The sequence below is a fragment of the Phalangium opilio genome, unplaced genomic scaffold (genome assembly GCF_054372755.1).
Source record: "Phalangium opilio isolate 3A_F unplaced genomic scaffold, DU_Popi_V2 ptg000079l_1, whole genome shotgun sequence".
NCBI classification, from domain to species: Eukaryota; Metazoa; Arthropoda; class Arachnida; order Opiliones; family Phalangiidae; genus Phalangium; species Phalangium opilio.
In genome coordinates this window covers 9,584,239-9,608,417 of record NW_028324187.1, presented here as the reverse complement: position 1 = coordinate 9,608,417, position 24,179 = coordinate 9,584,239, and the positions used below count along the sequence as shown (strand labels likewise).

Genomic DNA, 24,179 nt, shown 5'->3' with positions numbered 1-24,179 from the left:
CTGGCGCCATCTATATGCAACGGAGAGAAGTTAAATTTAATTTTAGTGGAGCTACTGGCGCCATCTACACGCAACCGAGGAAAGCTAAATTTATTTCAAAAAGGCGCCAAAAGAAACAACCAATGAGAGAGCCGCGTTTCGGGCGTCGCGCCTTTTAATTGACCTCCACGTGCTTTCCAGGTGTTTTCGCGTCGTCTGCAATGCCCAACCTATTTAGTTTCATGTTAATTTGACATTTACGTTTTGTTTTCAGTTTCTAGTGAAAATTAAACGAATAAATCAATAAATAATAATATTTAAGACCTTAATATGGATAAAGACGACCCAAACGATTCAATTTCGGCACATTTATGGAACTGCTGTTCGTCAAATAATGTTATAACAATTAGTAATCACAGAATAACTTCATTAGCATTCGGTAAGCACCACTGTTTGTTCCTAACTTCTAATAAGCGGGTCTTCAGTTTTGGGAAAAATGATTACGGACAGCTTGGAACGGGTGATTATCAAGAACATCTTAAAGAACCATTTTACATTGAAAATTTGCCTCCAAATGTTAAATTGGTCAATTGTGGAACTTATGTATCATTCGCGATAACTGAGGATGGTTTATTGTACATGTGGGGACAAAATGAACATGGTCAGTGTGGAATTGACGATGAAAAGTGCGTGCTTATTCCAAATTTGGTTAAATTTAACGAAACTTCTGAACATAATCATAACCCTGCTTGTCAAAGTTCCAAAAATAAAATTAAAAGTGAGAGAAAAGTTACCCAAGCATCCTGTGGTGCTTTTCATACATTAGCCCTTATAAATTTGGGTGAAATCTGGGTTTGGGGTACTGGAATTCAATTGGGAATTCAAAATATTCGTCAAACAAAGCCTGTTCGCCTTAGTTTTTTTAGTGGAAGGAAATTAGTTTCCTTAGCTTGCGGTTATGACTACAGTTTAGTCGTTTTAGAATCGCAGTTAGCTAATGACGATGAAAATAGCCCTAATTCATGCGCAGACTGTGACATAACAGAATTATGTCCATTAGGACTCGAAATGCCTATTGTCAATAAGACCTCAGATGCATCTAATCTAGATGAAAGTGAAGTATCCAAAGAAAGCGAAATTGTTAAATTAGATAGTCCAAAGCTACTGCCTGATTCCCCTAGAAAGTTACGGTTTTCTACCCCTGAAGTTAGCCCAGAAAAAAATCACACAGAAGTAGACCCAGAAAATCGTAGCCGCAGTCAAACCCCTGAAGTTGAACTGCGTCAAACGTCGCGTAATTTAATCAAACGAGCGGGTTCAATATTAGACCCTGAAGTTGCTAAACAATACCTCGAAAAGCTAACAGATCAAGAGCCTCAAGATACCTCGGACATGAACTACGATGAAAAACAGAGTGACAACAACTTAGAAGAACAACGTAATGCACCTTTCGTCTGGAACGTGGTCTCTAAAGTCCGAAATTCGTTAGACAAAATACAGATGACCGGTTTGAGCGTTTTGGGCGTTTCGAATTTGGAGAAGTCGAAGTCCTTAGACGAGAGTTCCGAATCGTTTGAGGTTTTAGAAACTAATCTCTTGGATACGGAAGCGTCGAGTTTGGACGGAAGTGTTGCCAGTTTCCCGGGGTCAACGGTAAAACGGACGGGTTCATTAAAATCCTTATTGGAGTTGAAACAAGGACAGAAACAGAAGGACCAACAAAGACAACGTTCGAATAGACCGAGAAAAATAAGCATGGAGGCTTTTATCACCTTAGGAAGAGCTAGAGGGTCCGGAGCCAAGAAAAAAAGCGATTGGTGGAAATCCTCACAGACATCCAAGAAAAAGGACTCAATCACTTCGCTTCACAAAAATGGCGGGCTTCCGGTATTAAACACTGAAGTTTGGTCATTTGGTTCGGGGAAATATGGTCAGCTCGGACACGGAGATGTATTGGATAGGTATGTTTAGACACGTTTTCCCCCATCATGGTACCCGGGTTCGGTTATAGCTAATCCTTAACTGAAAACTTAATTTAATCTCGTCTAGAACGATGCCTTGTTGCGTGAAACAACTGTCCGGTCAGGGGGTGGTACGCGTTTTAGCTGGAAATGGTCATTCAGTGGCTTTGACCGCGGATGGGAGGGTCATTTCATGGGGAAATAATTCAAACGGTCAATTGGGACATAGTTTTAAACAGAACCACGTTCTAAGCCCCAAAGCCATCGAGGTAATTGCGAAATTACCAACCAATCATAATTAACGAATTAAATAATGGTTAATTAACGATTAGCTTCCATCTAATGAATTAATTTGGGACATTGCAACCGGAGAAAATAGAACCATATTCTTAGTGGACCATAGAGCTCCCAGAGTTGCTATGTATTACTGCGGTTCCCATGAAATGCGAGTATAATTACTAATCATTACCCATGACACTGACCAATCACAAATCACTAAATTAACCGCACACTGCTATTGCAGTTTGGATGATAATACCGTTTGTATTTGCCCAAAAGAAGATGGAATCCATCAATTAAATATTTTGAAAAAGGTCTTAAAATTTATTTAAAATAAAAATAATAATAATTATAGTTAAAACCACGGTTTTCATTAATTTTAATTAGAGCGGCTTAATTGAACGCGTTTTTGGAGGTGGTCCATACTTGGGGTGCTCGGTCAATCTAAAAGGGTTAAGTGAAATGCCCCTCATCCACGAATTCGCGGCAACTGAAAGATGGTTCCTTTATCAACTTCAGATTCTGCTATCGAAACTACTAAGCCCCTTATTAAAAGGTACATTAGTTAGACCTATTTAATAATTAAATAAATAACTTAACGAGTTATTAATTGCCTTCCTTAGAAATCCAACAATTACCGGAAACGTTTTCCGAGCCATTAAAATCCTTAATAGCTAAACTAACTTCGATTATTGATATTACGGCGGTCAATTCCTACGATTTGACCACCGCTGTCCTATCACGGGGAAATTTGGATTCGATTAACTTTGTAACAAACGTTGACGAATGGGTTGAATTATTTTTAGTATATTCTGAGAAATTAAGTGACGTTATCGCCGTAAACGGTTGCCAGCAACTGGCCAAAGAATGGAGGTTAATCTAAAACACAAACTAAAAATTAAATTTAATTATTTTTATTATTAAAGTACGTTAAATTCCAGCTGGACTCCGAATAAATTAAAAACACTGGCTAGGGACACTTTAGGGGAAGCTACGACCGAGTACAAAACGTCTGCTGAAATTCTACTACACTTAATTTCAATTCCAATTAGAAGGGCTAAAGATTATCTTAAGTTAATTATTAAATTCGCCGCGTCAAATTTAAAGGTTAAAAAGGATCAGGGATAGATTTAATTTTAGAAGTAGGAATGGAGAACAGAGTAATCTTGGCACGCGTCAAAGTCCCGGACCCCCTTCCACGGGACGGGGGGAGGGGGGTTTGAAAGAAGAGGCGGCTCATAGCGATAGAGGTAAAAAGGAATTAGGTATTTTTCGCCCTCCCCGTCAGCAACGTCATCAAAACGTAGTTTAAGTGAGCCACCAATAAGATAATTTAAACTTTTCGCTACGTGTTGGAGGGAGGGGCTCTATACTAGGCTATGAGTCGGACTGAAGTAAATACTAACCGTTCTCCATTCCTACTTCTAAAATTAAATCTATCCCCGGTAAAAATTATTATTCATTTATAGGATATCAAAGATTAATTTATTCATATTTCTGTTAGGGAGTTAAGGAGGCCAACTGTCAAGAATTGGTGGTCAAAGCTCAGGCCTTAATTGACACTATTACCTATAACTTCAAATTAGCCGAGAGGACTAAGTTATTTTGGGAAACAGCGCCGCAAAAACTAATTGTACACTTTTAAACTATATATATATCTCGGAAATTATTTTAGACTTAAAAATTAAATTAATTAACAGGAAAACTATCGAATTCCTTCAAGGAGGTTAATTAGAGAGAGTAAAACTCATCAATTACATTTGCAATCGTCTGGGAGATTCACTTCGCATTGGTTTATACTATTCAATGATATACTAGTTCACCAACACGTAAGGGATTCGTGTTTCCAAGGGCAACCCTTTCCAGGATATTTATTTTAATCAGGGTTATTATTAGTTTTCAGGAACAGAATGTTATCCTTTACAAATAGTATGGATTGAAGCCTTACCAGACACTGAAGCTGTCAAGTACATAAAAACGGTCCATTGGTATTTGAAGCAAATATTTAACGCGTTAATTTTACACTCATCAGGAATGCCTTTCTGTTGAGAATGCCCGAGGATATTCTGACCCTATTGGCTAGCGACTCTTGCGAAAAGACGGAATGGATTTGCGCCTTCAACGCGTCAATCCGGGATCTCTTGGACAACGATAAGGACCCTCTTTCCCGTTTAAGAAGCCCTAGTTTGGAATCCAGGAGACTTTCACCGCCGTTACCACGAAATGGTTCCTACACCTTCCAAAAAACAGCATTTTTCAAGGACGCCCGGTACAGTGGCATGTGGTTGTGTGGAAAAATACACGGACAGTAAGTACTTTGCCAAGCGTAGGTCGGACATCTTCAAAATGGTAAATTTCAGGGGAACAATGATATGGCCGGATAACAAAAAATACATTGGTAAATTCAAACAAAATTTCCTGCAAGGAGAAGGCGTCATGACTGTTCCTTACGGTGACCGCGAGTACGTCTACGACGGGTTCTGGATGGACAATAAACTCAGCGGATTTGGTACCATACGGTATCCAAATGGTGACCTATACGAGGGTTATTTCCACGAAGGTCAAAGAAGCGGGCATGGAATGCTTAAACAGGGTCAACTGACCATGTCAGCTGCGAGCATTTACATTGGTCAGTGGTGCAATGACCAGAGGAATGGATACGGGGTTTTGGATGATATTCCCAAGGGAGAAAAATTCATGGGCCTTTGGGAAAATGACGTGAAACAGGGAAAAGGTCTGGTAGTGACCATTGATGGGGTTTATTACGAAGGAGTCTTTGTTAACGACAAACTACAAGGGTTTGGAGTTATGATGTTTGAAGATGGTACTTTTTACGAAGGGAATTTAGGAGCTAATGGTTCCTTGGATGGACAGGTGAAAGAAAAAAGACGGAAAATTAAAAACTCAATATAATTGGTTTTGGGGTTATAGGGTGTATTATTTTTATCCAATGGCGACCATATTGATGGTAATTTTAACGGAATCTGGAGCAATAATATCAAAATCAACGGACATTACCATAAATCCACGACTATTTCTTCGGCAAATGACTTTAAAATCGCGGAGGAAAAAAAGAAATGGTAGGCCTACGTTCTATTTTAATATTTTTGCCAGCAAATTTTCTACGCGCGCATTTTTGATTTTTTCCCAGGACTTACGGTCAACTTTGCGTTCCGGCTACGTTAAAATGGGTGGACATCTTCAAGATGTGCGAGGATAATTTAGGAATAAGGGGGATCAATTGCGATCAAGATAATCGTAAAGCCTGGGAAAATATCGCTATAGCTTTAGCTAAGGGTAAAAAAGTGCGAAGCAAGAAACGATATAACAACAACCCAGTCGCAAACGCAAGTCGTGATGTTTTGGAAAGAATCCCTAAAACAAGCTCTGTAAAAGGATCCCTAACCATCGAAGACTACAGAGAAATTGAGGAATATCTACATAGCGCCAGCAATTGTTCCGGAACGCACCCCATTGGTCAATTAATTGAGAATATCGTTGATGTTTACAGGTAAATTAATCCCCCATCCTAATTAGCCTTATTCCTGATCAGCGCCATCTACCCATAGCGGTGACTTTGAGAACTACCGTAAGCGGCAAGCCAACCAGATGTCGCTAAAATCTGGTGACGTCATTTTTGGTAAGACCCGAGAGCAGGCTGGGAAATAAGGATATTTTTTAAACTAGTCCTTTGGACCAGTGACCCCCTAGTGCCTGAAATCATTTACTGGTCTCCGGACTGGTCCCAGCCTTTGCTCTCCAATAGATTTGCAATTAATAAACTGGTCCCGAGGACCAGTAACCCCCACTTCTTGAATTAAAAAACTAGTCCAAGCAATTAATAAACTGGTTTTGGACCAGAGGAAGTGTGCTATTTCCCAGCCTGCCCGAGAGTGCCAGTCAGTGACGTCACCAGATTTTAGCGACATCTGATTGGCTTGCCGCTTACAGTAGTTCTCAAAGTCGCCGCTATGGGTAGGTGGCGCTGATCAGGAATAAGGCTAATTTATACGATTCTATTTTTGATTTCCTGTTCAGAGCGGCGTACTTGGGAATAGGAGCTCATAAATCGCTGTTACCACACGCGGTATCTGAGATTCAAATGTTCACATCGAGAACGTACCAAATAATAAGGTGTTGTAATTGTAAAGGCTTTCCTTATTTTGTTTTAAGCTAAAATAATTTATTCCTACGCAGAGTTTTATTTCCTGATTTGCCAGAAGAAGGCGATCTTTTCAGCATATCAATATCATTGAATGAAAGTGCGGAAGATACCAATTTGGAGGATGATAGTGAAGAGTAAGTTGCTTTAATTTTATATTTAAATTTAAATCGTAATTAAAACTAATTTTTAACTCAGGGAGATCGTAAGCCCGAGTAGTTTACTGCACCCTATTTTGCTGCCACGTTTATACCCGCCTTTATTCACATTGTACGCATTACATAACGAAACCGAGGACACCGTTTATTGGAAGAGAATTTTGAAATGGAATAGACAGAGTGATATTTCGCTCTTGTCCTTTTTGGGAGTTCATCAGTAAGTACCTGACCGAGTACTCAATCTAATCTCGATTAAAATTAACTTAAATTTAATTTTTCAGGAAATTTTGGATGATGAGAGTGAAATCTTTGGATCTATCTGACGCCGCTAAATTACAGAGCTTATCTTCGTTTAAAGACGTCTATTTTGAAACAGCAGTTGAAATGTTGCAGAGAATAAGCACTGAATTTACTCCGAGAGATAAATTAAAAACAATTCATCAGGCATTCAAAGAAATAAACGAGGTTTGTTGTGGCATTCATTTTCAATGTAAAATTAAATATCTTAACGATAATGAATGGTTTTGAATTTGAAATGATATACAGGAAGTTCAACGGGGTTTAAAAGAACCCGATTTCTTATGGAATATGGATGACTTATTTCCAATATTCGAGTATGTCGTTGTCAGAGCCAGAATTCGACATTTAGGCTCAGAAATTCATTTAATTTCCGATTTAATGGAGAAACATTACGAAATGGGTGAATTGGGAATCATGTTCACCACTCTTAAAGTATGTTCCCTTCCCATTCTAAGTCCATTTACGAGGGGATAACTCTAATTTTAAATTTACTTCAATATAGGCTTGCTATTTTCAAATCAGAACGGAAAAAGCGCAACAAAACTGAACACGTATCATCATTTATCAACTTAATTTTAAACAAATTATTTTGCTAATCAAAACATAATCTATATATATATATTTATAGTGATTAATTATGGTTTAATTGTAACGAGCTGGTATAGTCATTAAATTAATTTGTAAACAAGGTGATTGATATATTATATTAATTGATAAATAAGAAATAAAATGATTAACTATAATAGATTGATTGATAAGATTTTTTAATAAGAAAACAAAGAAACACGAAACATGCATCAAGGCATACATTTTAGAAAAATAAAAAAATGCATTCAATATTTAAGAAAAGCCATTCAATATATACATTACAAAATAATAATATAAAAATCTTTGAATTTACTCACCAACTTTGTTGAATTAAAAAATATCCTTTGTTGAAACAGTTCACAAGTTCATGGAAGACATGTTGGATCTGTCAAAACTTTACGAAGTTGCAACAAGTGACGTACACGAAAAGTTACCCACTGCGCATGACTACTACTTTGTTTACCTTTCCTAAGCCTAATGGTCACTTTTTCAAGAATTTACAACAAGCATTTTTTTTTAGACATCCCGATTTAAAAAAACTACGCAAACTTTCGAAACGGAATTTCATAAATGGGTTATCGGAGTACTTTAGAATGATTTGGCCAAACATTTTTACACAGACAATAGTTTTTAGTTAACAAAAGTAATTATAAAGTTCCCGAACTCGCGAATGGGACTGACCTGTCAAAATGCAAACCAAAGACTACTTGATATCTAGTAATTCAGGGCTGATAATAAGCAAAATTTTAACAATCAGAAAGTGATAAATAAAACTAAATTTCGATTACAATTAAATAATTACTGTAGAAATTAAGACAAATTAGCATTATTTGAACTAAAATTAATTATTTCAAACGGTTAAATTCTTAATATTCTCGATTTTTTTTATGTCTAGCCCACTTGCTTAATTTTCGGTTTTCCAACTTCGTATGGGAAGAACCCTATCTCAAGGGTCAATGAAGTAGGCCGTGAACCCCAGGATAGGATCATTTAAGCCTTGGCCTTTCAAAATTTAAGCCTTGGCATTTGACAATTCGAGAAATAGGCCTATTTTTCAATTTTTAGGCTTATAATAATTGAAAAAATTAAAAATATCTTTCAAACTGGTTTATTTCGACTGGTTTTACGTACAATATCATTAATAACTATACAAAAAAACGGAATGTTTCGCTTATAATATTATAAAACACTGGGGTACCAAATATAACGGCATTGGAGATTCAAAAGACGTTTCCTCGAAACTCTTATTATAAAATAACTGTTTATTCATTTTTTATAAACCTACTATATCATTCGATAATTGGCACTTGATATTATTATGATTTAAATCCCCAAATAGAAACGTTGACCGCAGCTTATAACGGAGTAAAAACTTCCAAATACGATTCGCGATGCTTTTAAAGATTAGTGCCATCTATAAAACTTTTATTTTTTGTACCAATTATTTCGATTTTCATCTAAAAAACACTATAAATACTGACAAATTACCATTTTAGGGTTATTTCTAAGCCTCGTTACAAGTTCAATGCCTGGGAACACTAACATCAGATTAATTTAACTATCATTCTCTATATAATTTATTCAACTATTCGTACTATTAACTTAAACACTCGGGGTTTTTTTTCATCTCAACGATAACTAGGGGACATTCTCAACTTTACGGGGGACATATTTCCATCTATAACTACCAAGAGGTGATATCTAGTTTACTAGGGAGAAGGTATAAATTCGCATGCACATTTCTAGCTTTATCTCCAATCCAAATTAACGTAGGTCCGGAGTTAATCCCCGCCGCCTCTAAATTACAACAACTAGCATCTCATTGGTTCTTGAAAACTCACGTCAGCGCGACGCGAATGACGAAAATTACAGTCATATTTTCCGACTGAGGAGAGGCAACGAAATAGCCCGGCCTCCTTTTACGTCCCCCCTTGTATTTTGAAAGGGGGACTGGGACTATGGCGCGCGAATACTTAGGCATCTCATACCTTCTCTCTATTAAACTAGATATCACTTCTTGTAACTACTTAATATTAACTACAATCGCAGCCTCTCTTAACTTAAGACACGTCCGTGTCTCTACTTGGATACATTTAAGTTTTATTCGCAATTAACAGCCTTACAAACGAAAAAAATATAAAACAAGCTAATAAAATCTCCCTTCTAAGGCTGCAATCGACCTAACTATAGTTAGATTAATAGTAATTCTTGGTTGGCCGACCTATTTGAGCAAGGGATACTGATCTAAAAAACCACGGCGAAAAACTAATTAAAAAAAAAAGAGGTTCCCTCACCTTCTAAAATATCTATTATTTTCTGACGTTATGTAAATTTAAGTACAAAAACACGTATTCTGTACCGAAATTTCAGTCTTTTTTTGTTCACCTGTCCATCTAAGGAACTAGTTAGCTCCTAAAATCTACATTTTAAATATTTTGGAAGCATTTATATATATAACCATAAGTGTATAAGATATGTTCCATAAGTATGTCACTACCCATACTAGAGGCTTAATGAGAGCTAATTCAAGAACGACGTGAGAATTGACTACACTCGGTTTTGCAGTCCATCCTCCTCTTTAGTCTGTACTAAGCCTTTGACAAGGCCTCACTACGCGTCGCTTTACAAGAATCTATGACGTTTCACCTACGCCACTTCATGACAAGCTCTCATTAACGAATGACACACTTATGGAACATATCTTATAAACTTATGATATAACTAACACCGGGGATATGGATCATTAATCTTAATTCATTTCCAAATCGACTAATAAGTTATATTTACAAATATAACGCGTGAAAATTAAACTAAATTAATTCCACTAAGAATTAATCTATCTTAGAAATTAAAAACCAACGAGGCGCCCTTGAATTTTAATTAATTTGCAAAAAAAAAAAACGAGCCATAATTTAAAATGGACGGAAGGGCACTTGACCAGGTACAAACTGGCCATTTCGAAATTTCTTGACTAGACCATTAAAGATATATATATGCCTTTCCAAATTTTGTAAAATTAATATTATTTAAATACCGTTTGACATTTAAATAATAATAATAATAATAAAAAACTGAAATAATCCCCAATTAATTAATTATTTTGAATTTAATTATTAATTAACGCGCAATCCGTAATTAAGTATTCTTGAATCCGTGTCCCAATAAAAGGAGACAAATGAAGAATAATTCGATCAGGGATAATTAAAAATGTTTTGGCACTCACTCTTAATTACTACGATTTTTCTCGATTAGGCTTAAGTTGATGTTGTTGTTGTTGTTGTTGTTGTTGTTGTTGTTGTTGTTGTTGTTGTTGTTGTTGTTGTTGATGTTGTTGTTCAATGGACGGAAATTCTTCACTGACAGAATTATCAGATAGCAAACCGTGCTCGGCTCGTCTCTCCCAATAAGACGCGCGTTGTAAAATGTTCTTCGACATGGAATTACGTTTATTCTTTTGTCTGGGTAAACTCGATGACGGGTTACTGGTCGCCGAGCTCTCGTCCGAAGTGTACCCACCACCACCAGCGGGGGAAACGTTGGCGAATTCGCGATCATTGTGGTTGCCCGAATTGACCTTGACAACAAGGTTATTAGGGCTAAGGGATCTATCGTGATCAGTATCTAAACTGGTCGGTTGACTACCGCTACTTATTGATAGAGTTCGATTCATGGGTCGGGGGGTGTTACGTTGGGTCAGTTGACGAAACTCCTTCGAGAGACTTCGAGCTGTTAAACTATGAACCTGAAAAAAATTAATTAAAACTACAAGGTTAATTTCACGTGGAATTAATTCGGAAGCCAGGCTATAGCTGAAGCTATACTATTCTCCACGATACGCGTACGTCATATTCAAGCGATTGGTGACCATAGACGCGTGTCTAAAAATCTACTAGAAGCTGCGAATTGCTAAATTAGCCTTATTCCTTATCAGCGCCACCTACCCATAGCGGCGACTTTGAGAACTACTGTAAGCGGCAAGCCAATCAGATGTCGCTAGAATCTGGTGACGTCACTGACTGGCACTCTCGGGTCTTACCAAAAATGACGTCACCAGATTTTAGCGACATCTGATTGGCTTGCCGCTTACAGTAGTTCTCAAAGTCCCCGCTATGGGTAGATGGCGCTGATCAGGAATAAGGCTAATTAAATTAAATTCGGTCCATCCATTCTAAGATTGGAAAATGATGAAGTAAGGTTCTCAAAAGCGTCTGCTACTACTTAAAATCAACCCTAAAGCCAACCGGAATAGCGAGAACAAAGAGGAAAAACAACCCTAGAGATCTATTCTACTGTACTACAAGTTTTTGTGCGAATTCTAATCTACAGACTGAAACGAAGGGTGAACTGGTGAACTAAGGCGCATTATTTTTAAAAGAAGCCTTAATTTGAATTTATTATCTGACCCTTTGAACCTGCGCCACTCCTGCCTGGCTCTCTTCATTGGCGAACTGTCTGGAAAGGATTCCCACTCTTTTCTCATTGGGATTGTTATTAGTATCTTTACGATGGTGGTTAGTATTCCGATGCCCCGGGTTATCCTGGATTGGGACGGAGATTTGTACCTGGTATTTGGTGTTGGGAGGTGCCGCAAACTGCCTACTTAAGGCTGAAACTCCGGGCATTTGAGGTGGCAAGGAAGATAAGTGACCATTGTTCCTGAGGTTGTTCGATGAGGAAGAACTGGCGTCACTTTCAATGATAATTACTTCCTTGTCGTCGTCCAAGTAAGACGAGGCGTTCTACGTACCATGTTTACAAATAAAAACCCATTTTGTCCCCAATCCCCCAAAATAGAACTTAATTAAAAAAATTAATTAAGCACAACTTACATTAATTGACAGATGATGTTCGGAATTCTTATCCAATTTCGGATCAACGAACAAATTGGCCAGTTTCTTAACGGATGGTAACGCGGAGTTCATTTCGTCATCGGAGCTAGCGGTGTACGAACCCCTCCTTCGTTGGTAATTACCACCACCACCGTCGTGATTACCGTAATTGCTGTAATCCGACGAAGAGGAACAAACGGAGCTCTTCCTGAACAGCTTCCTTTTTTCCTGGATTTGTTTCACTTCCGATTCAACTTGGGAGACTTTCCTGCGAGCGATTTCTTCTTCCGCCAGCGCTTGAGCTACTTTGTCCTCCAGTTCCTTGACTCCGGTCAAATCATTGGCTCGAATCATTTCTTTCTGAAGTTGCTGGACTTCATTGTCCAATGAAATCAGTTTACTGGCGCTTTCGTAGACCTGTTGAAAGAAGTGTCTCGCGTTCTTTAGTAAGGATAGGGTTACGAAGCCGCCAGTGCTAGGGTACGACCATCCTGTCTACAAAATATATCGTAACAATACGTACCTTCTCTTCGAGATGGTTTATGACGTTCTTAGACTGTCCAGTCTTAACTCCGTTCGATTTGGGTGTTCCCTTATTGGAAGCGGGTCTCCTGGTGTACGTTGAGCCGCTACTACTGTTCCCTGCGCTATCGTGGACGTAGTAATCCCTCTTATACCTTTCGTACTCCTTCTCCAAGGACACGGCCAAACCATTCCTGCCCAACATGGCTTCATCGCGTTCGTCCCTTTCTTTGGTGAATTCTTCGAAGCTCATTGGGGAATCGCTTAAACTCAAATCGGACACGCGACGTTCGAGTTTCTTCTTGGTAATATTCTCTTTACTATAAGGATTATTCCTCAAGGGTTCAGCGTTTAACCATTTCAGATGTTCTCTCTCGGCGATGGTGAATTTGGGGACACTTTCGCTAATGGTACTTTTAGTTAAACTCGACGATGACGTGGAATTTTTAGTTATTACGTCGTTAGTTATGTCAGCGTGGTTATAATTGGTGCCGTTAATTTGATTTTGACTATCATTGTTGTTATAAGAAGCGCCGCGATGTTGGTTAACATTGTTGCTGCCATTGCCAGATTTAAGTCCCTGATTAAATTTAATTAAGATTAAAATAGTTAAGTCATTGAAGACTATTTAGTATCGCTACGGCAGTCGGCAATTAAGTTTCAAAGCAGCGTGAGTGGTTTAGTAATTACTGTTCAAGTCAAGCCAAGGAAGTGAAGACCACAAAACGTTTTCTATACTACAACTACAACTACAACTACTTCTAAAATAGATAATTATTCTATAAAATCTCTACGTGTCTAATTAGATTTCCAAGTGTTTTAAATCTTTGCAATGAAAAGACGTGTTTTTGGGGGTGCAAAAGGGGTAGGTGATAATATTGGTACTGTGGTGGGTGAATCAGGCAAGATAATATTTGATTGAATGAATAACGTGATATGGTATAATTTTAAATACCGAATTATGTAATTGAGTAACTGTACTTTCTTCAGGGAGCAAGTAGCTAAAATATCGAAGGCAAAAACGCAGCGTTACGGCCAAGTACACAAAGCCTAAATTACTGTTTATTTGGATTGGTTTGGTTGGGCGGGGGCGGAGGGGGGGGGGTCTAATTATAATTAAATTACCTGCGTCTGTTTGTTAATCTCTTTTTGTCTATCGAACCACGTTCGTTGTATTACATTAGGGCAAGATTTGGGTAAAAAACTTTCCGTATCGGGCGCTGGAGGTCTCAATACAATGGTTTCTCGTTGCTTTACAGCGAAAAAATAACGTTCATATACCAACACCATTTGTTAATTAAAGAAAGAATTAAACCATAAGAGAGAACCCTCATTAGTAAACCCAATTAGTTATTACGCAATCATTCTCTCCCCCAAAAGACACTCCTACGATATAATTTGATATCTTACCTCTTTGGGACTCTTGGGAGGAAGAGCCTCGGACACTTTCTTCTCAGGTTTATCATTAGAAACAGATGGTTGTGGCGTCACTTCGCCTACATATTGTTATTTAAAACTTATTTTAAACCCCAATTTGCCGTTCGAAATTAAGTTTTTCAATCCTGAGATGATTTTCGTACCTAATCTATGAGTAACCGAAGAAACAGCGTGTCCCATTCTATTGCTAGCCACAACTTCGTACCCTCCTTCGTCACTCGAATCCAAATTAAAGATTTGCATGACCCATTCGCCATAACCAACATTCTCTGTCGAAAAACAAAACCCCCAAAAAAATGGTACCGTCTCAAACTGCGCCACATAGTTCTTAAACCTTACAATGTTCACCCAAGTAGGTAATAATAGACATATGCAAGTACGTTCGCGATTAAACCACACTTCAAACAACACTCACCGCGTACAACCTTAAAGATACCCACAAACCCAACCGTATCTCAAAGAAACTCGACCCCATTCAAAGACAAATAGTTGCACTCACCGATGGAATGTTTGGAAGACGTGATTAGCTGCTTTCTGTTATGAAAGAGGGTGATCCTGGGTTCGGGGTAACCAGACAAAGTGCAGGACAACTTTGCACTATGTCCTGGTACGGAGGACACAACTCTTAATGGCACGATGAATTCCGGTACGCAATTCCCTCTGCTGCTAGCCTTCACTTTCAGCGAGAAATCGGCCCAATCTTGACCACCAGCTTGACCGTAAGTGACGCAAGAATAGATACCAGTGTCGCCAGCGTCGGTATCGTATAGGTTTAAAATGTAACGACCCTTCTCGGGGAATTGGATAACTTCGTGTCTACCATCGTCTTTGATCAGTTGACACTCCCTAAACCAGGACACCCCTGAAATTGACCCCGGAGATTCAAATTCCGCGACATCCGTAGGTTGTCTCTCCCTGACCTTGTAGTGACCCTGAAAATATTACTCACCAATCGGACGCGTTCCTTTAACTTGGCATGTAAATTGAGCCATTTTTCCAGCGTGAATCGTGGCATTTTCAGGGGGATAGACAAAAACGGGGTCCATACAGGGTTGGCGGCGTTCAGGGTCAACGTAACGGGGAATTGGTAAGGTCACCGGAGGTGGTGTGGCGGGTTTCCCAATATTTTTGGTCGTTTTCACGGGACTGGAATGTAATTGTTTCTTAGTCGGTGTCGAAACTGTGATACGTCCACTTTTGGGGGCTGTTTGGACCACGCGTGGGTGTTGAGGTTTTGGGCTCGGAGGTACGTCCATCTCGTCAACATTAGAGGCGAAATGTTGCGCCACATTTTGGGCCAATTTGACCAATTCCTTCGAATCGATTTCGTTTTCGGATTCAACATCACTTTCGTCGGAGAAATCCAAAGACCCAACCGAGTTTTGTTCACTCAAATCAGACAGTTGGTCAATATCTCTGTACGACGAAGGACACACGTCAATCAATAATCACACCCCCAAATTAATTGTTGTAGTAGTTTCGCTAACACCCTTATGATCATACCTGGAATCAATTTGAGCGTGGGAATTATTAGAATCCTGCGAATTGGGAATCAAGAGACAAGGCGCTTCACCGAAACCCAACAACTGATGACGCAAACTTCCGTACGGAAATAGCTTTTTCTTCCTGAACAACCAATTTTCTTCCCATGCTCTAGTCGCTTCCGGTCTGGTCCCGACTTCATCTTCGTGTTCGTTATCACCGTGATCACCATCTTCTTGATCACTATAATCCTCGTCGTGAGGTGACACGACAAAATCAATCCCAAATTCGGGAAAAGGCACTCGATCGGCTCTCTCTTCGACCAAATCCCAGGCATTGAGAAAATCCAATTCGGGAATATTTTGACTCGATGTCCGGTGAATTTCGTTCTTTCTAACAGGTTCCTCGTCAACCGATGACGACGTCCTGGTCAATGGACGCCTACGTTGACCAGTGGTCTCTACATTACTGGCGGAACTACTCGATTCCGTTCCATTTCCGAATTGTTCTTGAGTGGTAATTTCTTCAATACGTTCTTCGATCTGTAGTACAAATTTAGCGGACAAATTGACGAAATGAGCTCGTATTAAGGAGCAGACGAAATATAGCCCGGTTACCAAGGAAATTAACATCTTTTCCGTGAGATTAAATATAATTAGGCTTAGCTTTTTAAATGGTTTTAAACAGTTACGCGTAAAAATGCGATTGCGACTAAAATCCATGACGCGAAGGACTACATCAACGAACCGAGACATATTTAATCTTATCTTAAATTCAATAAATCGGTAATATAAACAATTTGAAAGCCAAAATCCACACACAACTAGGCCTAATTAAAAAATAAACCAATCTATTTCGCGATTTCCATTGCTGGAATAATTGCTCCTCCAAAGGAGCACGGCGCTCGATGTAATTTTTGATGAAACGCAATATTTCTCAATGTTATACTTTGCCCTGACGGCCAAAACACTTCAAATCTTTTTGATAAGAACATTATAATCTACACGCCGCTCTTATATTTGGGAGGGGGGTTCGGGAAACTGCGTAACTGTGAGATAACTTTTCAATTTTAACATAGAAATTCTTTATCAACGGATGCCATTTATATGAGAAAAACATATATTTCTAAGGAGATTTCGATTTGTAGGTTTTCGTAATTACGATAGGTATAAGCATAAGTTTATAAGGTATGTTCCATAAGTCTTTGACAGTGCCTCTGTCACCAGGCGTCTTCGCTTTACCTTGAATCTATGACTTACGTCACTCACTTCGTGACAAGCTCCAGTTTATAAGTTACCAGTGACAGACTTATATGGAACATATCTTATGAACTTATGATATAAGGTAGGCCCAGATAAATTAATTGATAAAATTCCGCGGAATTTTTTCTAAAGTGTTCTTAATAATATAATAAGTTCATAAGATATGTTCATTCCATAAGTTTGTCAGACTGGTAACTTAGAAACTGAAGCTTGTCATGAAGTGTGTGAGTGACGTAGGTCATAGATTCGAGGTAAAAAGACGCCTTAGTACTTAAAGGCTTAGTAAAAAAACGGACTAAATAGGACCTAGATGGAGGTCCTGCAAAATTAACCACCACCGAGTGTAGGACTTCAATTCTCGCTTCCGTCGTTATCTAACTAGCTCTCGTTAAGTCTCAAGCATTACGAACTTGTATAGGTAGTGTCATACTTATGGAGGAACATATCTTATAAACTTATGCTATAGTAATAAAATTAAAATACACGAATTTTGCCCCAAAATCAACCCAAATTTCGCGCAAAACAAATAAATTCAGCACAAAAAATATGAAACATTCAACTTTCAATGCAAATGATATAAAAACTTTATCAACTTACTACGTATTCGACTCTAGGCGCCGTGGCTCCGATATTTGTGGCCCACGAGAACTCGTCGGCCGCGTCCACTCCTCCGCCCAAACTGCCCGTTTCGCCGTCAGACTCGGAATGTTCGCTATCGGTGCTACAACTGCTGCTCTGATGATTGGTTTTCATCTTAATGGGGACATCATTGTCCGATGTGGAGACGTCCGAATGGCTAGCGCTTTCCCGGCCACCACCACCACTCGTCCCGTACTGAAGTTTCTGGCTTTGATTGACCAGCTGCCAAAAAAACAATAAAAGGAACCAGCTGAACAAACAATAACATTACAAATTAACTCTGTTTCCTGTTTTAAACGCATTTTCACCTTATTTTTTTAGATTTTATTAACGCGTGTTTAATATTCCTACCTTACCCTAGGCCTTCAATTTAATTTAAATTAATTTAAAGTAAAAGAAATTTCTTAATTATTACCATTAAAAAAATTAAAACTTAAACAGAAACACAAAATACACAATTATAATGTCCACCAATTGTTGCAGAAAACGGGTGAAGCTAAAAGAAGCACGAGTAATCCGGTTCCCGTAACCATGGTTACCGAACGCACTGAAGAAGAGGCTTCAACCGCATTACAGGCCCAGATTGCGTAATATTACGGAAAATATAAAAGCGCGCGAACTATTGGTGCGTTCAAGGCGAGTAATCAAACTAAGCGCTGACACCGTAGTACGGAAAAACAAGTTGGGAACACCCATATTAAGTACTTCACATGTGTTAAATTTTTATTAAGTGTTTTAATTAAGCAAAATTAAACTAAAAAATATGTAAATATAGGTTTTCAGGGGCGGAGAATCCGAATAAAATGGTTTCAAACGCGTAATACGAACCGTTCAATAGATAATGAAATATGTAATTACCTTATTAATTAAGGCAGAAGCTAGTAATTGTTCGTAAGACTGAAAGATACAGCTATTCATGAAATTTGACATCTCTCCTTCGTTAGTAGGCACACTCTTTTCCTGGTTATTAACTTTTTCCGCCTCCCATCTCTGTTTTTGTTTTGACAAACAAACAAATTATGTGACTTTCATTGTCGTGGTGATGGTAACCCCCAAAGTATAAGAGAAACGCAACGTACTTGTAGGCAAGGAAGTGCCGCGACTTTCTCTCCAATTTGAACAATGAGGTGTTTTAAAGTAGCGTGCGCCGTTGTAGGAGATGGCTCACCTTCTTCGCAGGGTTTATTCAAAAGAGCTACTTCCAAAGCTTTACGCAATTTCAACGTGGCTTCAACCAAAGGAACGTGGAAATCGGCAAAAATTTGCGCATCTAGTAAAACCAAGAAGCGATGTCTAGTTTACTAGGGAGAAGATCTAAGTATTCGCGCGAGCCATAGCCCAGTCCCACTTTCAAAATACAAGGGGGGGGGCGTAAAAGGAGGCCGGGGGCTATTTCGCAGTCTCCCCTCAGTCGAAAAATACCACATAATTTAATTTTCCCGTCATTCGCGTCGCGCTGACGTGCACGAGTTTTCAAGAACCAATGAGATGCTGGTTGTAATTTAGAGGCGGGGATTAACTCCGTCCGGACAGGCTACGTTTGTTTGGACTGGAGATAAAGAACTAGAAATGTGCAGGCGAATTTATACCTTCTCCCTAGTAAAATAGATATCACTTCTTGGTAAAACTATATTTATTTTCAGAGGTATCAAAATTAAATAAGAATTATTCGACCTTCAACTAAAACCACAAGACGATAGTGTCATCTTTAAAATTTACCGGCACACGTACCGGTAAATTAAAAAAGAAAATGAGGAAAATTTCAAGGAAAAATATTTCAAATATCTTTAATCGTAGTATTCCTAGCATCCCCCAAATTTATTCCATCCCCCCTTTAAAAGTATTAAAGAGAAATTTCTACTCTACCCCTCAGGGTCAATATCTAACGAAGGAAACTGGTTTGATATGACTCTGCTGTGAAAATCGAATTTTAAATAAACATATCCTACTACCGAAAGTATTTAAAATTTGTGGATAATTTTAATTTATTTTTGTACTTACATAAGGGATGAGTGTAAAATTGATCAACTCGAACGGAATCCAAATCTTCCCCAACTAGACCTTCAACGACCGTCTCAATGTGTTTCTTAACTTCCGAAATTTCCTCGTCTTCTGGTGAACCTGTTTTAATTATAATATAGATTATTAATTGAAATATATTTATATATATATCAATTAATAATATATATATTCAAGTTTCAGGCTCTTATGCTACTTCATTTTTTAATTAATAATTAAATATAGGGTTTGGCTTTAAAGGAGAGAATACGTCAGTTAATTTAATTACAAAAAGGGTTAATGATCTATTGAAGATTGGTTTTTCATATAATAAAATCGAAATTTCCCGAATTTCAAGCTCTTTTTCCCAAATGTCAAATAAATTCCCAAATTCAAAGATTGCTTGTTTATCTTACCGCTTGTTACGAGGTCGGTATCGCCATCAATATCGTCTTGTTTTTGTCCACCAGACGTTAATTTGTCTCGCACTTTCATCGATGGGAAAAGTAAGTGTAGATTTACGGGGCTTAACCCCCCGTAGTAATTACCCCCTCCCAGTTTCTCGGAAAAAGCTGGACCATAACCGGAATCATTTTCGCTATCAACACCACCGGATTCTTTTCTCTTTTTACGTAATTGGTCCAATATTTTGGCGCTACCAAAACGCTGGAATCTCCGTTGAATATTCTCGTAAAACCATTCGCAAGATTGAATATACAGAAGTCTAAATAATAATCAGGCATTTTTTTTAAAAAAAAAACCCTTTAAAAATTGCCTGATTTCATCGTTTGAAAATACCTCTGTTGTTCGCAGACTTGACACAACCATATTTTATGATTACTCTCGTAAATAGCGCAATTTCGGCAAACGAAAAACTGGCAATTGCCGCATCGCAATTTCTTATTGAATAAAAGATTAAAGGCCGAGCAACAGAGAACGCAACATTTCTCATTAAACTCCTTCCTTTTTGATAAAATACTTCTTTGATTGGCAGCTTCGTTTAATTCACTTTCAATTTTACTGTTATCGTTACAAAATTAAAATTAAAATTTTGCCATTAACTTTAACCTAACACCTAAATTAATGTTAATTAATTACTCGAGTCTCTCTCGTTCCCTTCGCCGTAAATCGAAATCCCTGTGTATTACGCCTAAAATCCATTCGCATTCTTTTTCGTCTAAACGTTCTTGACTCATTTTCATTTTGCGGCCCATAATGGCGACCCTTCACCTTTTTAAAATAGATACCGCCGCCATTACGAGGACTCGTAGACGTTCCAAATTAATTGTAATCTCATATTTTATCTGAATTAAAAAATAGGAAAAGCCTCGGTATGATATACGGACTCTCTCACACCTGACAGAATACATTTATTTCTATTTAGGTCATTCTGCGTATTACATTATCTTTTATAAACTTCGAATTATAGCCTTCTAAAAAAGGCCTAACAGTGACAAAAATTTGAAACAATACCCTCGCAAAAAAAAAGGGTTTTCAAGATTGCAAATAACTATATAGAAACTAACCTTGAGTTTTAGTAATTTTAATTAATAGCTAACGAAGTTTTCAATAAACAAAAGGGAGCTTTGGCGGTTAGATTCCATTGTACTTCTAATTTTCTTCATAGATCTCTATTCTCGCTTGACTAGCACCTTTATCATTGACTAAATTTTTCAATTATCTGTCTATGAAAAGATTATAAGATAGGCATCTCATCTTTCGCTAGTAGTTATCTATTTTTATTAATAAGAATATGACGTATGAGGTTTTTTTCAAACACCTGTTCTTTATTTTCTCTTTTTTATTTTTCTTTTAATTCAACTAGTAGCGGCACCTAATATTATCTCCGCCTTATCTCTCCCTATACGTTAATACATTTACTGCCCTTAGAGCATATATTTTGAAATGTAATATTTGAACTATACAGTAGAGAAATTTATAGAGAGTGTACTGTTTAGTCATGATTATGTTACGAAAGATATTTATATTACCAACTATGGGATAACCTTTAGAAACTATATCCTTAAACACAGCGTCTAAAATAAGGTAATGACAAGCCACTTATAAACTCTATTGAAAGATAATTAAAGGTGCCACTACTCAGAATGAAACGAATCCCTATCGCTTAAAACATAAGTTGATAAGATATGTTCACCATAAGTTTGTTACTGGTAACTTAGAAACTGGAGCTTGTAATGAAGTGAGTGAGTGAGGTAGGTCATAGATTAGAGGTAAAGCGAAGACGCCTGGTGACTGGGGCGCTGTCAAAGGCTTAGTACAGATTAATTTAAATAGGACCTAGATGGAAGTCCTGCAAAATTAATTAACCACTTAGGACTTCAATTCACGTCGCTTTTCGTTCTAGAACTAGTTATCTCGAGCTGTAAGTCTCTCAGAAGCATTACGAAGTATATTTAGTGTCAGACTTATGGAACCTTACTTATAAACTTATGCTTAAACGCGATATAAAACGTATAGGTAGAGGTTAATAAAAGCAGGTACACCGTTAAGCTATACGCGATGATTTGAATTTTTTTTAATATTGGAAGCAAATAAAACAAGGAAGGAAATTATAATCAAAATTAGCATTATTTTAAATTTAAACTCTATTTAAACGGATATGGATGGCCCTGGGCCGCCAAATATGTTTCCTTAAGGAAAAATGAAATAGAGGAAATGTTTCTCTATCGTTAAATCTTAATTGATGTCAAGCTTGTTTAAACGACTTTGAGAAAAGAATTTTACGCTTTAGAGGTTTCGGCAACTCGGGCTTATAAGCTCCAAAACTACTTTTACTTAAGCATTCTTAACCTCTAAAAAATTAAACTTCTTTCAGTCGGAAATTGTACGAATAATTCTTGTTATAAAAAAGTCTATTAGGTTTTCTTTTTAAATTATTTGGGATGGATGGGTTATCTCATACTTGGGAAATAAATTTTATCCGAAGCCCTAGCCTAGTTTTAAAAATGGGACTCTAAAAAAAAACCTGGCCGCAGCATCGTGTGATGAAATGGTGCTAAAGATTCATATCAAATTCTAACCAAACTTGAAAAGAAAAAATAAAATAAATTCAAGATCGTTTAAATAAAGTTTCGAACCCGGATCAATTAAATTTTACAAGGATGGACCTTGAAATCGCGTCGTTAATAATTGAGTCTCCCTGCCTTATTTACACGAATTTTTAACAAGCATACTGTTTAAAAAATAAATTCAACACTCTTCAAATGTAGATTTTGACAGCTAGGCAACGTTAACAAGTAGTTTTGAGTTTCTCACTCAAAAAATACGTAATAAAATTGTAATTTTTAACTAAAAATTAGTATTCCTCCCCCGAAAATGTTCACGAAATACGTGTATAACTAAAATTTATGGTTTTATAGTCAAACGTATACAAAATAAATGTAAATCGGTAGACTAGCTAGACGGGAAGGTTTTTCAATACCAGATTAACAGGTTTTAAAGTAAAATACTAAGTGGAGTTGCGTGTAACTATGAATTCTAACAGATATTTAAACAATTTAGGGATTTGGAACTATTAAATTCATTACAAACACTGAGAACACGTTAGGAATAGATCTGATAATCGAACTTGGACATTGTTAACTAGTTTTAGACATAAAGATCATCGCTTACCATTTATGCCGCAATCGGGATATCCATATATTATCTTGACAAGTCGATGGTCCACGAAATAGGCGTTTTATCGTGGAAATTAAGCTGGTTTTTCAATTCACATAACACGACACAAAACACTCGGTAGACCTTTACCAGCACATACCGCCGCAAGTTGATGTTCTTTCCCCGTCAAAACATCTACCTAAGCCTTGGGCACAAACATTTTCGCGTTTTCACGTACGAAACCACCACGTACTCCTAATTTTTACTGTTCATATAAGCGCTGCTAAAGCTTTACTATTATATTCGTTAAATTTTAAAAATTTAATACGATTACTGGACTTAATTACTGAATAACGACTTTGCTTACGATACCGACGATACGTAACCTTTCGCGGCGGACGCGTAACTAATGGGAGAGGGGAAATTTCCTCCCGCTAGGATCGCTAAAGGCGGGAAAAGTTGCAACTATGACGTAGGGCCTACTAAATTTGAATTCGAGTTTTAAATATAATATGAAATTCGTGATTTTAAACAATGAAATTAATTATAGAATCACAGATTATGGCGTCATAGGCAAGTTAGCGTAAAAGAGGTCCAAAGGGAAGCGTATTAAGTGAAATTTAGCCTCGCGCAAAGCAGAAAAAGCGTGAAAAATCAATTACACGCCTTGCTTGGTAAAATTACGACCAAAAGTAAATTTTGTTACGACTGAGTCATTGCTCGAACGAGGTGTTATATAGACCGAACCAACCAAATCCTTTAAAACACGTACCATTAACTACTTAATTGCACGATGAAAGCTATAAACGACATAGCACGAACCAGAAACTGAAAACCCCCTTGGGACTTTGGGCACCCGCTGCTGTACTTACTGCAGAAACAATATACCTGATTCCTTCCTGTCCTGGAGGGAGTTTTTATCGTCACTTCAGCTTTTCAAATGAAAGGCCTAAATTCAACATAAA

At 37.7% G+C, this 24,179-nt stretch overlaps 2 protein-coding genes across 6 annotated transcripts; one reads left to right on the top strand and one right to left on the bottom strand.

Annotated features, from left to right (window-relative positions):
- The first annotated feature begins 178 nt into the window (after positions 1-178).
- Als2 (Amyotrophic lateral sclerosis 2) lies at positions 179-7,582 on the top strand. The gene is made up of 20 exons (XM_089846480.1): positions 179-1,940; positions 2,029-2,209; positions 2,273-2,385; positions 2,464-2,533; positions 2,607-2,775; positions 2,843-3,092; positions 3,161-3,326; positions 3,724-3,852; positions 3,920-4,048; positions 4,116-4,186; positions 4,252-4,527; positions 4,580-5,093; positions 5,151-5,299; positions 5,371-5,730; positions 6,258-6,353; positions 6,417-6,518; positions 6,580-6,756; positions 6,821-7,004; positions 7,086-7,271; positions 7,342-7,582. The coding sequence occupies exons 1-20, from the start codon at positions 310-312 to the stop codon at positions 7,384-7,386; spliced, it is 4,998 nt and encodes a 1,665-aa protein (XP_089702606.1). The 5' UTR covers positions 179-309; the 3' UTR covers positions 7,387-7,582.
- Positions 7,583-8,519: 937 nt separating this feature from the next.
- Positions 8,520-23,895, bottom strand: LOC149654819 (uncharacterized). 5 transcript variants are annotated; one of them, XM_089846483.1, is made up of 18 exons: positions 23,230-23,895; positions 20,695-20,900; positions 20,395-20,616; positions 20,013-20,320; positions 19,600-19,719; positions 18,678-18,868; positions 18,457-18,588; positions 17,557-17,820; positions 15,719-16,239; positions 15,165-15,631; positions 14,715-15,077; positions 14,359-14,484; positions 14,189-14,274; positions 13,904-14,029; positions 12,780-13,358; positions 12,257-12,673; positions 11,990-12,166; positions 8,520-11,169 (listed from the first exon to the last, which is right to left on the bottom strand). In XM_089846483.1, exons 2-18 carry the CDS (start codon positions 20,808-20,810, stop codon positions 10,660-10,662), a joined length of 4,725 nt encoding a protein of 1,574 aa, XP_089702609.1. In that variant the 5' UTR covers positions 20,811-20,900; positions 23,230-23,895; the 3' UTR covers positions 8,520-10,659. The 5 variants fall into 5 exon arrangements, with proteins under 5 accessions (XP_089702609.1, XP_089702610.1, XP_089702611.1 ...); XM_089846484.1 differs by lacking the exon at positions 23,230-23,895 and adding an exon at positions 21,123-21,709; XM_089846485.1 differs by lacking the exon at positions 13,904-14,029.
- Between the last annotated feature and the right edge of the window lie 284 nt (positions 23,896-24,179).